Raw genomic sequence first — 18374 nt, 5'->3', positions numbered from 1 at the left:
TGATGATCTGTACCTCCCCTCTGCCCCCGATAGTTTCAACCTCTTCAGCCTCCCCGGATACCCAAGCCCGTTGGCCTTCCCAGTTCCTGCCAATTTTCCTACACATAACACTACACTGAATTACTCACAGCTTCCTAGGTTCACTGCGTTCTCCATTGCGCCTCCACAGTGGCTCTTTCTTCTCCAGCCTTTACCTCACCATCACCCAGCTACCCCGATCCAGCTAAGGCACCCATTCCTCTAGAAGTCTTTCTTTACACCTCTAGGCCAGGTGCATGCTTCTTAGCACCCTGCACCTCACAGGCCATACCCCCAACTAATGCTATCAACTACCCCTAAGTCTTCCTATAAGACCAGGGGTTCTGCATGCTGTGGAAACATGGCAGGGCTTGTGTTTTCATGGCCGATATCTAGGAGTCTAGCAAATATTTTTGACGTGATTGGATAGCAAATGAACAATGAGTTACTTGTTTGTTCCCTTCTTATATCTCCTCAGAATTACAACCGGACCCCTGTGATGGTCTTAGCTGTCCCCATTGCAGTGAAATTCCTCCACAGAGGCAGCAAGGAGCTGTGTAGGAACATGTCCAACTACCTGTCCCTGGCTGCCATCAGCAAGGCAGAGCTCCTGGCTGATCACACCGAGGGGATAATAAAGAGCATTCTCCAAGGTACAGTGCAAGAACTGATCTGGGGATGGGTCTAGCAGGAACTCTGTGAGTTGCTCATCGCTCCTGGGAGTGAGGCCTTGCAAGCAAAGGGGAGAGTTAGGGTTGGTTTGGTTTTGTTTTCTTTGCTGTGCTGATGGTTGACTCCCAACCGTGCCAAAATGCCTCCTAGGCCAACTGAGAAAGTTTCTTTACCTGGTGAATGAAGTACTTAGATTCTCTGAGAAAGTATGAGCTTCCTGCCAATCCTATGATTCTCAGTCCAGAGAGCTGTGTAGTCCATGGTTCCTGTCGAATTCCTGGCTGTGGAAAGCTCATTCTGCAATAGGTCTCTCAGTGGTTGATGGAACGCACATTTCCTTTCATTTCCAAAAGTAAGAAGTATCTTTGGCTATATAAAATACACAGAGCCAGGCACCGTGGCACACACCTTTAATGCCAGCACTTGGGAGGCAGAGGCAGGGGGATCTCTATGAGTTCAAGGACCACCTGTTCTACATAGTGAGTTCCAGGACAGCTGCAGCTACATGGTGAGATCTTGTCGTTAAAGAAAAACAAAATCAAAACAAACGATAAAATACACAGGAAGATATGTGATGACTTCTCTAACTCAAATGTGACTGGAAACTAATTTACAAGAGCATTAAACACCACCAAAATAGATAAATAGACAAATAAATAAATAAGGACATCTTTATTCTTACATTATTTGAATCAAAGAACTCAAACTAGTCCCCACACATGTCCTTTTTTCAACAGGAGTAGAGGGTGGGCTCCTGTCTATCTGAAACCTTGTTTTACGTTTTTGTTTTTGTTTTTGTTTTTGTTTTTTGAAGAAAGGATTTCAGGTCAGAGGACACTATATCAAGCGCCTTGATATGCATCCAAATAGTCCCAGTTCTCATTGATAAAAATGCGTGAGGTCCACAGGCATTACTGCCCATAGATTGTTTCTTCAGACCCCACAGACTCAACTTCGTGCAGAGTGTTCCTCCACCCCTAGCCTGGGGGTGTCTTGATGTCTCTGAGGATGTCCCAGTTGTGCTCTGTGCCCAGCGTCCCAGGGTCAGCTCACAGTCTATGTCCTTCCGGCCCAGCTTAGCATACTGTGCTAGCATTCTCCACACAGAGGCTCTGTGACCCCCTGTCAGAATGGTGGCCTCTGCCCTCAGGTTCCTCCTCCCCTGAAGCTTCAGGAACCTAGAGTTCCACGCGGCAGCCTCTGGCAGTAGAACAGCAATCTTTTCCCCTGATGTTACACCTTGGTTACATCTTGGTAGACATGTCCAAAGTAGGCTGCTTATTTCAGGTACCAGAGGTTGTTCTGTGTTTACAATAAGAGAGGGAGTACACTTTTCCCAGATGTTTGGCTCAGCTGTTGACCTCTCGCCCAGATGATCAAGGCAAGACGTTCAATGCCCATTGCTGAAAAAAATAAAATTATAATTAAAAAACCCAAAGCATTCTCTTTCCTTTCCTGAAATCAGAAACCAACTGTCCCCCTCTGCATACCCCCGGCCCATGACATCTTCTCACACCCCCACCACCCACCCCACCCCTCTTGCACCCCATTCTTAGAATGCCTACTGCCTGCCAAGTACAAAGGTTTTGTCCCCACCTCAAGCTCAAATGTCAGAGACTCCTAAGGAGACTCCTGGTCAGTCTAGCCCACAATCTGCCAGATGCTCAGATATATCTGACTACCCGGGAGAGGTAGGTGTGTCGCTCAGCCTGGGCTTCTCGGCAAAGATTTGCCACTAGTAATGTTAGTCAGTGGTCTTTTACCTCATTTCCTTTGGCCACAGGATCAAATTGCTAATTTTACTTCACATATGATTGATTTTGATGCGAGTCCAGAAATGCAATCCATCTTTTACTTTTACCACTTTGAAAACATTTTTTGGAAAAAAAATTCATAGAAAATACAAACGCACCACAAGCATTGTAAAACTATTGCGAGCAATAGATTTATATAAAAGAATGAATCCTCTCTTTAAGGCTGCCAGGAGTTTAGCTCATAATTTTGAGGCTTTTAGAATGTTGTTTCAATGACAAAGAGATCTTTGAAACACAAAAATCAACTCCAAAATCACTGCAAGCATTTGAAATAAACAAATGATTTGGCTTATTTGATCTGGCACTCTGAAAATTGCCGTAGACTCGCGAGTAACTTGACCTGTGAATGGCTGCATCTGCGCATCTGCGTATCGAGGGTTTTGATTCGGAGGACTGTCATGACTATAAAGTCCCATCCACAGCGCATGTGAGTTGCAGAGCAGAAAGGATTTTGAGTAGTGAGTTCTTTGCTCTGCAAGTCTTCATTTGATGCTCCCAGTGAGCAGCTTTAGTGAACTCCTTGGGGGTCTTTCTTCATTACATGTAGTTTCTTCTCAACGTCAGACTGTTGTCTTTGATCTGCGACTGTCTTCTTTGATCTGTAGTATCCTGATCTTTAGACTGTTGTCTTTGATCCGTCACTGTCTTCTTTGATCTGAAGTATCCTGATCTTTAGACTGTTGTCTTTGATCCGTCACTGTCTTCTTTGATCTGAAGTATCCTAATCATCATTCTCCTGGACTTCTACTCTTACAGAAAGGTTAGTGGTCACCTGCTCAATGACAATACTTACAATAACATTATAATAATAAAGTCAGACAATTTTCACGTCAAATGTTGAATTAATCCACTTGTACGAATTAGATCAGCATTACTCGTGAGAACTGCAAAGCAGAAATCCTATTATTCAATTTTACTGGGCAGTAACACTTTAAGTAACAAAAGCCTTGGTATAAATGACTTGGTGGAGAGGCTAAAGAAAAGGAGGAGAAGAAAGAAGAAGAAGAGAAGAGGAGGAGAATGAAAAGAAGAGGGGAGAAAGGGGGAGAAAGGAATAGGAGAAGAAGAGGGGAGGAGAAACAGGGAGAGCGCAAGGAAGAAAAGAAGTAGGAGAAGGAGGAAGAGAAGGATGAAAAAAGAGAAACAAAGAAGAGAAAAAAGAAAAAGGAGGAAGGGGAGAAGAGGGAGAAAGAGGAAGAGGGAAAGAAAGAAGAGAAGTGAGAAGAAGAGGAACAACTCCTTGTTGACACATGAATGGTCCATGGGTGGATTCTTCCCATTGACTTGATGTGGGCCTCAGAGGTGGCCCTGAAAGCTGTGGCTAAGCATCCTTCTGCTGTACTGCTTTGCTTTTATGTTCCAGAGCCTGGGCCTTCATACTGTCTGGCTAACATCATTGTGACTACAAATTACACAAAGTCCACATCCAATCTGATTTCCTATTTTTGATCCAACTCTGGCAACCTGACTGTTTCTGAACTGACATGTCATCCTTACTGGGAGATTCTGTGTATCAGTTGTCTGCTGAGACCCTGAGCTACCCCAGAAAGGGAGGCAGCAATGGACTGCCGTGGAACCACGTGAGTGGGGAGTTAGGAAGGACTGGGTCTCAGAAAATCTGCTGTGTGAATGAACAGGGCTTTGTGGAAGCCACAATTGCCCACCCTGTCGTTTTGCACACACGTAGCTGACTAGAATTAAATGTTAGCCATTTCACCCCAAAGCAGCCTCTGCCGTTGAATCCCAGCTCCACTGAATACTGGTTGTACTTGTATTTTTCTGAGCACCCGCTTTCTTACTGTGTAAATTGAGACGTCCGAACAATGGCATAACACCACAGCCTAGTCTGACCTCAGTAAATATTAGCTAAGGTGGTGATGGTAACAATTATGACAGCCTGCCTCTAGTTGAGTATTTTAGTGCCAGGAGATAGATGCACTGTTTCTGGTGAAAACTCACATCTTGCAGGCCTATTTGGTTCTTTTGGTGAATGTTCTCTCCCTGTGTCCTCCTCTTGGGCCTCTTCGGTGTGATGAGCTTTCAAAGACAGAGCATCGTTTCTCATGGCTCCTCATGTTTGTACCCTTGTTTTCTTCCCCAGTCATAACAAGCAGTTCCCCTTCTAGCTCACAGACTCAGCCAAAGATGACTTAATTCTGAGTCGTTCTGCAAGATGCACCCTGGTCCCTTCCATGTGGCCTGACCTCTTGAGTTCTCCCTGGTTCTCCTGTCAGCACTGAGCAGTGTACGGCTCATGGCTGAGTGTAACAGTCTAAACTGTCTCTGTCCGGACTAAGTGGATGTCTCTCCCTGCTTAAAAGCCTAATGCAGTCTTAAGATGGAGTTGTTTTCTTTTATTCGGCCAGTCACTCAGCCACGTCTTTATTCCTACTGATCTCATCTTCTGCTGTATCTTCAAAGATGTTCTTTGTTAAACACACACACGCACGCACACACGCACACGTGCACACATACGCCAGTAAAACCCTGTCCCATTTAGCTTTGTTGGAAAATTTTAACAAATATTACAATGAATAGATCATTAGAATCGTACCTTAATTTTTCAGAAAATTGAAAAGGAAGTATATGTTCCATCTAATTCTCCAAGTCTGATACATCCACAAACCAACACCAGACAAAGTCATTATCAAAAATAAAAACACACACTCCTCTTAGTTATGGACATAGATGTACACATCACAAATAAACACCTTGGGAAAATGACTCTAGTGATGTTTAAGGGAAATTGCACAGCATTTACTAAGGGCAGACTTGACCTCAGGTTCTCACCTGCTGACTCATATACATGTTCCTCTGTGTATTTTATGAGGGAGGAACTGTTGCCATCCCATTTTATAAGATGCATAATGACCCAGTTGGATTTATTCCAGGAATACAAAATAGTTTCCTGTTTGAATTACCCCATAGTAAAAACTGAGCGGGGAGGATATCATGCTATTAGTGTAAGTGTCTTATAAGATTAAAAACAAATCAAACTAGGAAATTTTGAGAACTCCCTTAACTTGATTAGGGGGTTATGCTTATGTATCTGATTGTGAATGAGTAGAAGCATGCCTTTAAGCTCCGGAAAGGGACAAAGAGACTTGTGTATCATTTCTCTTTACCATGGCACTGAAAAGCGTAGCCTAGACACCAAAATAAATTATAATACTTATCATATAGTCATAAATGAATGCAAAATATTATATATAATATGATTTATGCACAACATATAGGAATATATATATATAACTTTTGAGAATAAAATCCAGATTTCTTTGAAAGTAGTCAAATGAAGCATAGACATGTGGGGACACGATACCATCTTTACGGGTGGGAGACACTGGTGTAGCAAAAATATGATTTTCAATAATATTTAGTGAAATTTTGACAAAATACCAAAGGAAAGTTTGATGAAAGATGACAATCTGATTTTAAAATTTACAAGTCAGATAAAGCATTTCCGCGGGAGAACATGACCATGACATCATAGTAATTACTGCTGCCCATAGTGCTGTAAAGAGAGGAAAATGGCCCTGCAGCAGAATCGAGAGGGCGAGAACAAACCTAGGCAACGTGGAAATGGAGGGTGTGATGGGAAGTCTCTGCAACAGAGAAGAGTTGAATATTTAGTGAATGTTGCCGAAATAATTGCCCGTATCAAAGCATACAGAGATTAATTTCAGACAGAATGAAGACCTAAATGTAGAGTGTGAAAGTCTGATTCTTTATATTAGTAAAACTATCTGTCTGTCTGTCTATCGGTCTCTATCTCTCTTTTAATGGCTGGGCATCTCTCTAGGGATTACGAACCTCTGTGGATGGATATGAGTCTGCATCCGATATTTTAATATGAACCTGGTCCATTGCAGATGCTCAATTAGAGGTGGGAAGGATGACACCGGTGACAGGAAGAGGAGTCACAGTGACCAGCGTGCTGAGCGCGGTGTGGGCTGTAGGGTTTTATCTAATTAAGCTTCGTTGGCCACGTGTGGCAGATAAAATCCCTGCCATAATACATGGGGAGTCAACTTTCTCTCTCCATTTGTCCGAGACAGCTCAGCATTTAGTGGTTTGGATTTCTGTGTCACATAGGGAAAGAAATGAGGTAAATTTATCATAATTAGCTGGACAGCCTTTTCCAGGCTGTTGCCAGCAAGTCAGAAAGGAATCTGGACTCTTGCTGAGGCAACACTTTATTTTCTCAAAGACTTTCTACTTAAGTTTCAAATCATTCGAGGTCACCTGGTGACTTGTGCAAGGGGACGGTATAAAAGGTCTGTGGACCGAGACGGGTATTTCCGTCCTTACCTCTGTTTTAGAGAGGGAGAGGACAGAACAACAGCATGTGCAGATTTAATAGCAGGGACGGGCGCAGCGTGACAGAGTTACAAGTCAATATTTGCAAAGGGCTTCTTCCTCTGGGACCCACAAATAACCATGCGAAGTTGAAGACACACGTTTTATAGGCCTTCTAGAATACAGCATCTGCTTCATGGGCGTAAGATAAGATAACTCACACTGCTCTGAGCACCGAGTGTGCTTCCGTCTTCTGATCCTGGACAAGCAGCATGGTCCGCTTTCATGGCACAGAACAAGTCTAGAGGATTATTCAGAACAAGATTCTGAAATTGTGTAATCTAAAATCACACATGGTGCAACTTAGACAGAACGTAAATTCCACCTTCCTGTAACATATTCGTCTTCGTTTTTAATCCAAGGACCTTGCATCGACTGTTTTTCTTTATTATAATTTAGTCTAGGTTCATTTTGTAGCCGCCCTTTGTTAGAATAAGAGCATTCCTAATTAAATGTGTGTGTGTGTGTGTGTGTGTGTGTGTGAGAGAGAGAGAGAGAGAGAGAGAGAGAGAGAGAGAGAGAGAGAGAGAGAAGGAGCTTGTTGTATAACCACAAGGACCTGATTTTGGATCCCAGCTCACATATAACAAGCAAACCATGGTCTTGACTCACCTGTAACCTCAGCAGTGTATGGGGCGGAGAGAGGAGAAAGACTCTCTGAGGCTCGACGGCTGCCAACCTAGCAGGATAAATTAATAAATGCAAGCTTCTTGCTCACACAGAGACAACCCTTATCAAAAGAGAAAGGCAGAGGATGATAAAAGAGAATACCCAATGCCTTCATCTAGCCTCTATGCATGCACACACACACACATGCATGCACATACACACGCACACACGGCTCACACATGCAAAACCCATGACATCATTTTGCTAAAGGAAAGGTTTTAAGTTTACTATTTCACACACTGTTAGGGGAAAGCTGCTAGCCCTACTTCTCACAAGTAGCAAGGTTAACCGTAGACATTACTATATGCTTGCTGCACGCACATTTCCATCCTAGTGACCCAAGTCACCTTTGCGCAATTATTCTTGTCTTAGTTTCTAATCCAAGGGAGGGTATTCAGTGTTTCTTTATGATTTTTTGTAGACATCCTTTGTCTGAATAAGATTTTACTAATTTTACATGATCCCAAGCAGACCGATTTTTACTACGGAAGGAATAAAGTCTCATCCCCTAAATTGAAGTCCTATTACAAATATTCAGCCTGAATGTTGACAGGAATAGTAAAGGATTAGATATAGCATGGTAAAAAGTCGATCCAATCATGGTTTGAGAAATAGAGAAGCCCCCAGAGAGAAAAGGACTTCCCCGTGGCTGTTGGGGCTGGTGCCAGTGCGTTTGTACCTTCCTTGTTTCGCCGGCAGGTGTTGCTGTGGGGTAAAGGAAACCTGCACAGCCTGGATGTCTGCGTGCTGATCTTGAAATACCAGCCACAGTGTGGAGGAGTTTCTTTGTTACAGTGTTATTCCGTTGCTTATTTACGCTTTAGCACATGGGAATAACGCCGGGGAATATCTTAAGACATATCTCATTTCAAAAGTGATTTGATGAGGCAGAAAACACTTTTATGTCTGATATCTGCTTAGGGATTTTGTTTTGTTTATATAATTTGAGATGTGTGGAGATTAGTTGAGTGTGTCTCCTAATTAGTAAGCTCGTACTTGGTGGTGCCAGGGTTTAAACATTGGCTTTCTGGCCTGAAGCCCTGGCAAGCTTTTTTCTGCACTTCAGGTTGATCAAGCTGCAAGGATCAATAATCTGATACCTTCATATTCATAAAGCCCAAGAATACTATAAATCAATATGCACAATTGCTTTAGCCAAGGCATTTGCAGTTAGGAATTCCGCTTCTTGACTGGCTAAAAGACAATCAAATATTCTGGAAATATTTGATCCAGGTATGTGTTTCAAATAAAGCACTTCCTAACATGTGAATAGGGAAGGAATTAAATAAAAGTCAATCATAAGATCTTCCTGTTTGTCAGCCGTGTTCCCACTAGTGTGAAGTCAATTAAGCTCCAAACTCTAAACCCAAACTCTGACATCCTATAACAGACACTTAAAAATTAAATGTTCTAAATATAAAATTGTTAATGCTTAAAGGTCGATTGTTACTGTAATCGGCAAGGAAAACATCAACTCTGCTTTGTTCGTGTACATAAAATGTCACCCTACTAATCATACATAAATACACACTAGAGTGACCAACTGTCCCAGTTTGCCCAGGGACATGGAAACTGAAAACGCCAGAACAGGTCCAGGAAACCTAGTCACTCTACTTTATACCAGTAATAATACTAACCATATATAATAGATATTATATAATAGCGACACATGTGTTTGCATCCTAACGACCTGAGCCATCTTGTACAATTATGTTGCACTGTCATGTGACAACACCTTCAATAACAACACGGTGGACAGAACCATGTGCCACGGTGCTGAACCATGCCAGCAAGCTGGTATTTCTTTGGGGATATTTGATGTCAGTTCTGCAAATTGCTTATTCCTTCTTGCTGATACCCTTACATTCTGAAATTCCTTAAGTATTGATGATTAGTTTTTTAGCTAGTGTCCTGAGAATTTGTAAAAAAGGCAACAAAATTCATCTGCACGCTGAGAATTTGGAAGAAAATAAAGTGCATTGTCTTTTTAAGTTTGTTTTTTTCCAAATTACTGAACCTGGATTAGATTGTGATAACTAATAATGGATTTTAAAAGATTGGCATATTTTTCTCCAGTGTTAAAGAAGTCCAGGGGAAAGCAGTCCAGAGTTGGCTTCACAATTCCCAGAAACCTCGGCTTCTTCAATGTGATTGCTCCAAATTTCATGCTGTGATATGGTTGCTGGAATTCTAGACACTATTACCACATTTGAAATAGGCAAAAAGTAGACAACTATTACCACATTCGAAACAGACAAAAACTAGATAGATAAATCACATAGACTGTGTACAGGAAGTAGTTTATCGCCGACCAGAACTTGGGAAAGTAATGCTGAGAAACCCTGGTGTCTTAGCTGCTGTGTAAACCACTAACGCTGGAGTTCTGTTACTTCGGGAAAGAGTTAAGGTTGAGATAAGAGAACAATCAGAAGTCCTTGTATTAATACCCATCCAGTCTCACTTAGCAGATGAAATGTCTGCATTTATAACCCCATGACATCTTTGTTTTCTTTTGTTTGTTGCCCTCAATCACAGCTGATTTGGTCAGCATTGGCATCCCAAGATAAATACTTACTAATCAAATGCTCTTGATAAAAGATAATTAATACATAAAAGCCAATTTTTGCAATACAAGACAAGGAAAACATCAACTTGCTTTGTTGACGTTCACAAAGTGTCACTATGCGATTCACATATAAATGCTTATTAGAATAACCAGTCAATATTGTCGGCATATGAATTTGTTCTTATCTCGGCCCATATCTTCTGAGGTGTTTAAACAGATTTAATTTGTGCAGGCACATGGCTAACTCTCTAAGGCTGGGTCTGGTATTGCTTCCAGATGAAAATTTAGTCATACAGAGACTAGCTAGATAGGGGCTTAGTATGGGGCCAATGAATCAGAAATGTTGAGTTGTATAATTCTTGAGACTGGAAGCCTGGCCTGTGTTTCAGTTCTCAGGCTCATAGGCCTAACTTTATAGACTTCAAGACCTGGATGAAGCATGATTCCATGAGCCTCCTTCAAACCTGTTAGACTCATGGAGCTGTTTCTGAAAGCCCCTGGGTCTGTGTTCCTTTCTTTTACTGAGAAGACCAAGGCAAATGCGTGAGGAAGCTCAGCTAGAGAGCTACAGATTTATCCATCCCTGGCCCCGCTCGCCACACCTCAGGAGCAGGAATGTCCCATGGCTCTTTAACTGTCTCTTTAGGATCGATGCTTACTTTGTTTCCATGGTATTTCTGTGAACGTTTTAGAGGTTCTAGAAGTCGTTGCATAGAATCCTTAAGAGGAGATGATTTGACAGAGATCTTACCAGGACTGCTGAAAATGCAGGGTTGGCTGGCCTTTCCCTTGTGAGGCAGAGGGTGAATAGGCCTTGCTCATTTTCCAGACTGAGGGCTCTTTGATAGCCCTACCATGTGTGTCCCGCAGGTGGCCCGTAGGCCACACACACCCCAGAAGATCCACGAATGCACCAAATTCCAACTTACTTAAAGCGTGATGAACGCTTTCATTTTTCCATTTTTTTCTGATAACTCGATTGTTCAACTCTTCACTATGAATTTGGTAGATGGCAGCTCTACATGGCAATGTCAAGAGCTGATGCATGCATCTTGCTGTCATGTATATGTGGCATGTCTACCTGGAGAAGTCAGATAACACATGTATGTTTGTGTCGCGGCAGGGTAGAAAATTGCACAAGCTGATGGATTTGTTAAATCATTTCTTTCTCAGTTCCATAGCTGAAAAAAACTAAAGCCTGGATAGGTGAATGCATTTAGAATTTCTTACAATCTGAGGGACACCAAAGCTTAGGACAGCAGTAGAGTTCACTTCTAAGCAATGTTAACGATTGCTACTTTCACAGTCTCTGAAAGCGACTTGCCTACTCTAGATAAAAAAAAAAAAAGAAAAAAAAAACGTGGATTTGCTTCAAAGCAGCTCTTAAACTTCAATTAGAGGGCGACACGGGATAGTTTTATAAAATATTTTATTTACAGTAGAGTTTTACAAAAATAAAATTAATACAAACCCATTTCACAATATAAGTTACACAGCTGTCTCTCCCACATGGAACACTGGCTGCTAACACGCAGGCTACATTTATGTTTGTTAATAAGTCACTTTGTGGAATAAATATGTCCTTCTCGCCCTCCCTCTTGTCACAGGGTACGCCATAAGGAATGAGCAGTGGGCAACAGAGCTTGTTTTGTTATTCTTCCAGCATAAAAAATGTCTCTGGCCAAAACAAAATTAACCAAAGCAAAGGAACACAATCGTCCTTCTGTTCAGAGTCCAGTTCTGCTCAGTGATCTGAGGATATCTCTGACAGAGGCAGACATTAATCTGAAGGCACCACAAGCAGAAGGCTTAGTAACAATGCCCCCAAGCCTTCTCCTTCAACTGTTTATTCAGTATTTTGCCAAGATAAATAAAGATAATCTCAAGTCTCTCCTTCATTAGTCTCAAGTGTTCTTAATACACACTGGAGCTTTTAGGCTTCCCCGAGCAGCCTACATTTAAAGTGTGAGTCTCCTTTGGCTTCAAGTAGAGTTTTACAACACTTAGAAAACATACTGAGCTCCTCCGTGTGGCTGGATTTCGGTAACTCCCCACCCGACGACGTTTCCCCTGATGTGGCAAGACTCGGCTCCTCCACTCTCCCGTATCTCCTCCTCACTGAGAACACGATCCCAGATATTGAAGCCTGTGAGTCTTCCAGAAAATGCTAATGTTTCATCAAAGCCCCCACCTACACAGCAACCATTCTTTTCCTGGCCAATCTGTAGGAGTCCACCCTCAGGGACAGGGTGACTCGTGGCCATCCCCTCAGTGGTGGCCACTAGCTCCCCATTTACCCATAAGGACATGCTCCCCTGCTCTGAACTCCAGGTGCCACAGAGGTGGGTCCACCTCCCCAGGGAAACCACAGTGTCTGCAGCCAGCTTATTCTCTTTCCCACCCACCACAAACACTAGGGACTGGGAGCTGAGGTACAACTGGATCTCGTAGGGGTTCCACTTTGTGCCATAAGAAAACAGGATGGTTTTGTTTAATACATCCGTGGCTTTGACCCAGATGCAAGCGCTAAAAGATTCAAGCTTCATTGGTCTCACAGGATGCACGCTTCCAAAAATCTTCTTGGACCGCATTGGGAATAAAATTGCTGTTTCACAACCTGGAGTAGCAAGAAAGAGCACGAGAAAAAAAGTTCTGATTCATTCGGTTATTTTGGTATTCAGTTATGCTAACGTAAGCACGTTAGCTATACTATATAACTATATACCGTAGTGTGTTATGACTTGCGGGGCCTCCAGTTTATCTCTACAGAGCACGGAGGATAAAAGTGAGGAAGAGCTACTTGACTTTTTCAGTGAAACAACCCAATAAAAGAGTTTGCAAACAGAAGGGAAGTGCCAACTCAACCCACAAATATCAAAAACCATGGTGAATAACCATTCTCTTCCAATCCGCTTCTCAGTTTTACTGGTTTTTATTAAAATGTCAAAAAACAATGAGTTAGCTTCGCAAGATTTTATTATCTACGAGGATTTAAAATCCTCCCCCATTTCCTTCTTATTTTTGCTGTGATCCTAAAACAATAAACCTACGAAACTTAAAGGACATAGCTCATTCTAGGCAGTTGTTATTAGCATGTCTTTTAGAATAGTAATGTCACCAGGGAATACATTTTTATGTACCACGTGATCTTGGATATTGGTAGCTTTGCGGAGTTTATAGAAAACTGCTCTGTTCTTTGACTACTATTATTACTGGCCTTTTCAAATAAGCCTTTAAGTGGCCTAAGCTGACCTCAAGTGGGAGGGGGCAGATAGCTAGCAATAATTTCGAACTTCTGCTTCTCCTGTCTCCACCTCTGAGGGACTGAATTCATTGGTGCACATCACCAGGGCCGACTTGCAAAGCACCCTTGACCAGAAGCACAGCATACAGGGATGGCGAATGTTTATCAAGTGCTCGTTGTGTCTCAGACGGTGTTTTAATCAATTTCTTCATCATCTTAATGCATCCTCCTTCTTGCTCTTAAAGTCCCTCTATTCCTACTTCATAGAGATACAACTGAAGCAAGAAGTAACTTACCAATGTTTCTAGAGCTGATACATTCGTAAACTCAGGCTTTAGTTTGGCTAATCTGTTTACAAAGGCCAACACATTCTATTGTCTGTTACTAGAAGCCCTGGATTCCCAGTTATTAACTGCGAGTGGGTATGATGCAGCCTTTTATGAAGCCTATAATCTCACCAGTCTTTAGTATTGTCTATATTTAAACTGTGTGGGGCGGAGCTCTCTTCTTCAAGTCTGTAAGTTACATGTACACAGTACTCAAATCCGGGCAGGCCAAGGATTTGCTTTAAAACTTAGTTACATCACTATAGAAAACCCTTTAAAAGAAGGGATTCTTCCAAAAGATTTTGTGTTTCTGCTGAGAACATTCAGAAGACAGGGACATTTGGACATAGGATGAAGACACATCTGTTCTCACCTCTGCTGATCTCAAGGCCATATGGGAAGCTAAGATGTGGAAGTAAAGACCTAGAAAGGCTAAAGCCTTGACCATATGGGCTCTGCTTCATGTTACATCTGAAAACACTACAGCGGGCTGGATTTTCCCTCAATAATAATCCAAAGGACATGGTGTGAGATGGCTAGTCAACCCCTCAAGCACTTACACACTAACTGCTGAATCAACAGAACTTGTGGACATTCAACGTCCTGTAAAGTGCAGCAAATTTCTACACATGGCTCTGAGCTAGACTCTGTCCAGAAAACACCAGACAAACATGGACCATATCTTTTCGTAATAGTCAAAGAAACTTTTGAAATGTAGGAAAATTGCAGAAGAGCAAAAAACAATAGCAATGCCCCCAATTAATAGCATCAGATGAACATGCTAAGCATCCATGGAAAAGAAATTTAAATGAGGCATTTTCAAGGTGGAATTATCGCTCTTGCTGCAACAATGAAATCAAATAATGGTTGTGGAAACCAAAGATAACCATTTGTGTGCATTTGAAATCCCCTGGCCTCTGTAAGTTTAAGTAAAGTACTATTCAAGAAGGCACCCGCTACAATCTAATTATCTGCCTTCCTGTTTAAATAAGGTCAGGAAGTGAGGATTGCATTCCACGGCTACTCATGACTATGTCTGGGAGACCCAGCATCCTTGTAGGCTGCAGCAGCTACTTGGGTTCATGCTGCAGAGTAGTATGTAGGCAGATTTTGTGGAATTCTTTTTATGAAACAGTGATTGAGCCTCCTGGGACCCCTTTGAAATGTCAGAAACTCTCTCATGAAATGGCTTTTAGCTAATAAGACTTTGTAATTATATTATCAAAGACCAAGTGAAATGAAATCCAGGTTCTTAGGAGGCAGACCACAGCATGATTAGGAACCCTCTGAGAGCCAAGTTGGCAGGACAGCAAGGGAGGGCAAATCAAAGCCCGTGTGTAAAAGTGTTATTGGGTATAATAGACATCAACAGTTTAGAATTGGGAAGTGTATACATCCCTCTTCTGGCATAGGTAAGGATACAAATTAGAGGAACTTTTTCTAGTGTGTGTGCAGGGGGATACTTTGTATGTACGTGACTTTACCCAGTTTGCAAAACAAACATCCATGTGTTTAAAATTGTCGAAGAATTACCACATTTAAGGTTTACTTCCGAATTGACTTTATGCTTTTTCTCCCAAGACCTACTTAGGTTTAAGGCCGTAAGCCTCCATACTGACAAATAGTCCTCGAATATTTGGGAAGGTTCTGCAGAGGAATGGGCAGTGCCCTAGACTGTCCTTCCTCCTACCTCGGTCAATAAGCTTCATTTCCTTGGAAATACGGGATAGGTTGGCATTGTTTCTGAGACTCATGAGAAGCCCAAGGGATATTTTTCTACCTAAGACACTAATTTCTAGAATAAGCCACAATATATCACTACCTCCTCAGAAATTTGACTTAAGAAGCCAAATTCTTATTCTATTCCCGTGCGCCAATGTTCTGTTTCTTTAATTTTAAAAGTGTGACGTTGGGGGCCCTACACAATTGTGGATTTTATGGAGTGTGGGCTTTGACAAGTTGCACAGTCTGTACAGCCGGGTTCTTGTGTGGTCCTGGGGTCTGGATGGAGTGGTCGTATACCATCCCTAATTCCTGTTCCTGACTTTACAGGACTTATTCCAAAGCCCACATCCCTTGACCTTCACTGTGCAACTAACTGGGCTGAGAAAACCCTGGCGGAATTCTGCTGACTCTGCAGGAGACCCAATTAGGCTCAAGTCAGCTCAGATGAAGCCGAAGGGGAGGAGTCGGTATAGAGAGGTTGGGAAAGTCGCTGAAGTAAGCCCTGGCCCTGAAGTAGTGTGGGAAATCAGAGCTCGCCTAAAGAGAGCGACCGGATAAAATTAGAAAACGTGGAAATCCCTAACGGAGGGACTCGGGGCAGCAAGTAGGGCCACAGTTAAACACCTGCCAATGGAGCTCCTCTAATATCTGGTTGGATCCGGTATCAGGGACCTCTGACGTCTACTTCCAGAGTGACGGTTAAATCCCCGCTTTCTTTTGTTTCCTCGGGCTGAGAAACACTTTTCAGAGGCAATGTGTCTGTCTTGTGTGGTGTGTCTGAGCTCTGTGAACGTGCATATGAAAAATTCCAGGGCTCTGAGTCTGAGGGTCCCCACTAAAGCGTGCCTGATGTGATTAAGTGCCGCGGACTCTAGGGACAAAGCCGATGGTGGGTTCTGTGCCTGGCGCTTACCTGCTGGCAGCCAGCGGCGAGCGACCCAGCTCTGCACTGCGCTCAGGTCGGCACGCGTCCGCTGCAGTTCCTCCAGCACTGCACCCAGGCCAGGCACTGCCGCTTGGGGCCGCCGCGCCTCCGCATCCTCCAGGCGTGCCAGCCTTCGGCTCGCATCGCGGCTCTCGTGCAGCAGCGGCTCCAGGGCCCGCGCCAGCCTGGCGTCCGCAGGGCCCCCGGCAGCACATGGCCTCGCCATGCCGCCCGCCAGCCGGCCCAGGTCGGCCCGCAGCCGCTGCAACTCTCCCCGGAGGACGTCGTCGGTGGCCTGCAGCAGCATGCCCTCCCGCATCTGCGAGTTCTCCAGCATGATGAACAGCTTGTCCCACTCCGAGTGCTCTTGGCGGCAGTCGCATGGCGTGGCTAGAGCGCGGGACACACACAACTTTACCAGTCTGCCCCAGCCGGTGGGTTGCACCCTCAGTCACCCCAAGTTTCAGCCTGTCCCCAGCAAACCTCCTCTTTCTGAAAACAGCGAGCGAGCGTGTTAACTCAAAAATGACACAGCAACCTTTTTTTTTTTTTTTTTTTAGCAACCTTTTTTTTTTTTTTTAAACGGGACACGTTTAACCTAACTCTGGGGAATTGCCATTCATGTAGCTAAAAACAGTTAAAGAACAGTGATTTCATATGCTCTAATTCATTATATATGTTGCAAAAATAATTTAAAACCTCTGGCTTTTCTCAGGTAGTCCTCACTGTTACAAAACAAAGTACGATTTTAACTTGTTTCATTGGCTACTAAGTATATGTATGTCATTTTACACACACCCCCGCGCCCCAAATGCGAGTTGTGTAGTTGGGGTGAGCGGAGAAAGTTTAAATGAACTTACGGTCCTCGGTGGGATGAAGTCCATTGTCTATTTCGTTGTCCAGATTCACGTACATGAGCTCATAGTCGTCAGAGGTCTCAGCCAACACTGCAGACCAGAAAGCACAAAGCAGAATCGCAGGGAGATGCATTGCGGGAGAGATGGAGTTCGCTATGCAGCTGCCTTAGGGGAGGAAGCCGGGCTCTTCAGTGAGCCGAAATTGAGCCCGCGAGAGATAGAGGGAGGCTGGAGAGAAAGCCCTTAATAAAGGCTCCAAAGCCTGAACCGGGATGCATGAGTAATGCCGGTGGCACAGCGCGAGGGAGTTCCCCTGGATTTGGGGGAGGGGGTTGGGTGGGAGGGCAAGGGAGCCAAAGAAGAGATTGCACAATGTTAAACCACAAAGGTCCACACTGAAGGCAGATTAATTAGGGGAGGGGGGAGGGAAGCAGGGCTTCGCTGGTCCCCATGAAGTTTAGCTGCTGTAACCTGAATTGGTAGCACTGTGGGGGGTGGGGAACCCAGAGGTGCGAGGCGTTCATTTTGGCACTTTGTGTGAGCTTTGATTGTTCCCTCACCCCTTAAGTTAGAGAAAACTCTTTTCACTTTCCTTTTGGACACTTTCTCAAGTTTGAGGTATTGGAAATGATTCTGTGACTTCACAATAATCCGACATATGAAGAACTTTTGTGACTCTAGACATCAAATCCATCCTGACTCCCTAGTCTTTACTCCTCTGGAGTTGCAACTAACAAACACGTGCAACTAAGTAAACCTCAAAAAAAAAAAAAAAAAAAAAAAACACGAGTAACTGGGAGCTGGCTTCATGAGCTTGGGTGTTCTATGATATATATATCATAGAAGTTTATGTGATACACATAAACTTTTGCTGACTCACATAAAGACAAAAATAGGTGAATCTTTTTAAAAATGTATTGGTTGATTGTAATTATACAAGAGGTTGACTTCCAAGGCGTCTACACACAAACATGTACCTACAGAAATATACATTCACAGGAATTCACACACTCAAAAGGCTGTTGAGGGAAAAGTTATTTTAAAGAATATATATGTATATACATATATATTCTAACATTGGGTGGAAATGTCCAATAAAACCCAGAGGCAAAAATCCTGTTTTAAATTTAAATTAGGGACAACTGGTGTGTGTGTGTGTGTGTGTGTGTGTGTGTGTGTGTGTGTGTGTAAGAGAGAGA

The 18374-nt window shown here is 43.2% G+C and overlaps 2 protein-coding genes across 2 annotated transcripts in view; one reads left to right on the top strand and one right to left on the bottom strand.

Annotated features, from left to right (window-relative positions):
* Veph1 (ventricular zone expressed PH domain containing 1) overlaps positions 1-18374 on the top strand; it is a 172911-nt gene that overhangs the window by 28079 nt on the left and 126458 nt on the right. Inside the window, exon 4 of the mRNA XM_005344073.3 lies at positions 497-671. Within this exon, the coding sequence (XP_005344130.1) occupies positions 497-671 (175 nt within the window). The remainder of the gene's footprint in view (positions 1-496; positions 672-18374) is intronic.
* Positions 12084-17363, bottom strand: Ptx3 (pentraxin 3). The gene is made up of 3 exons (XM_005344072.2): positions 17179-17363; positions 16307-16708; positions 12084-12715 (listed from the first exon to the last, which is right to left on the bottom strand). Exons 1-3 carry the CDS (start codon positions 17306-17308, stop codon positions 12102-12104), a joined length of 1146 nt encoding a protein of 381 aa, XP_005344129.1. The 5' UTR covers positions 17309-17363; the 3' UTR covers positions 12084-12101.

The sequence above is a fragment of the Microtus ochrogaster genome, chromosome 1 (genome assembly GCF_000317375.1).
Source record: "Microtus ochrogaster isolate Prairie Vole_2 chromosome 1, MicOch1.0, whole genome shotgun sequence".
NCBI classification, from domain to species: Eukaryota; Metazoa; Chordata; class Mammalia; order Rodentia; family Cricetidae; genus Microtus; species Microtus ochrogaster.
Note: the sequence above shows the minus strand (reverse complement) of the source record. Positions and strands in the feature narration are given on the sequence as shown.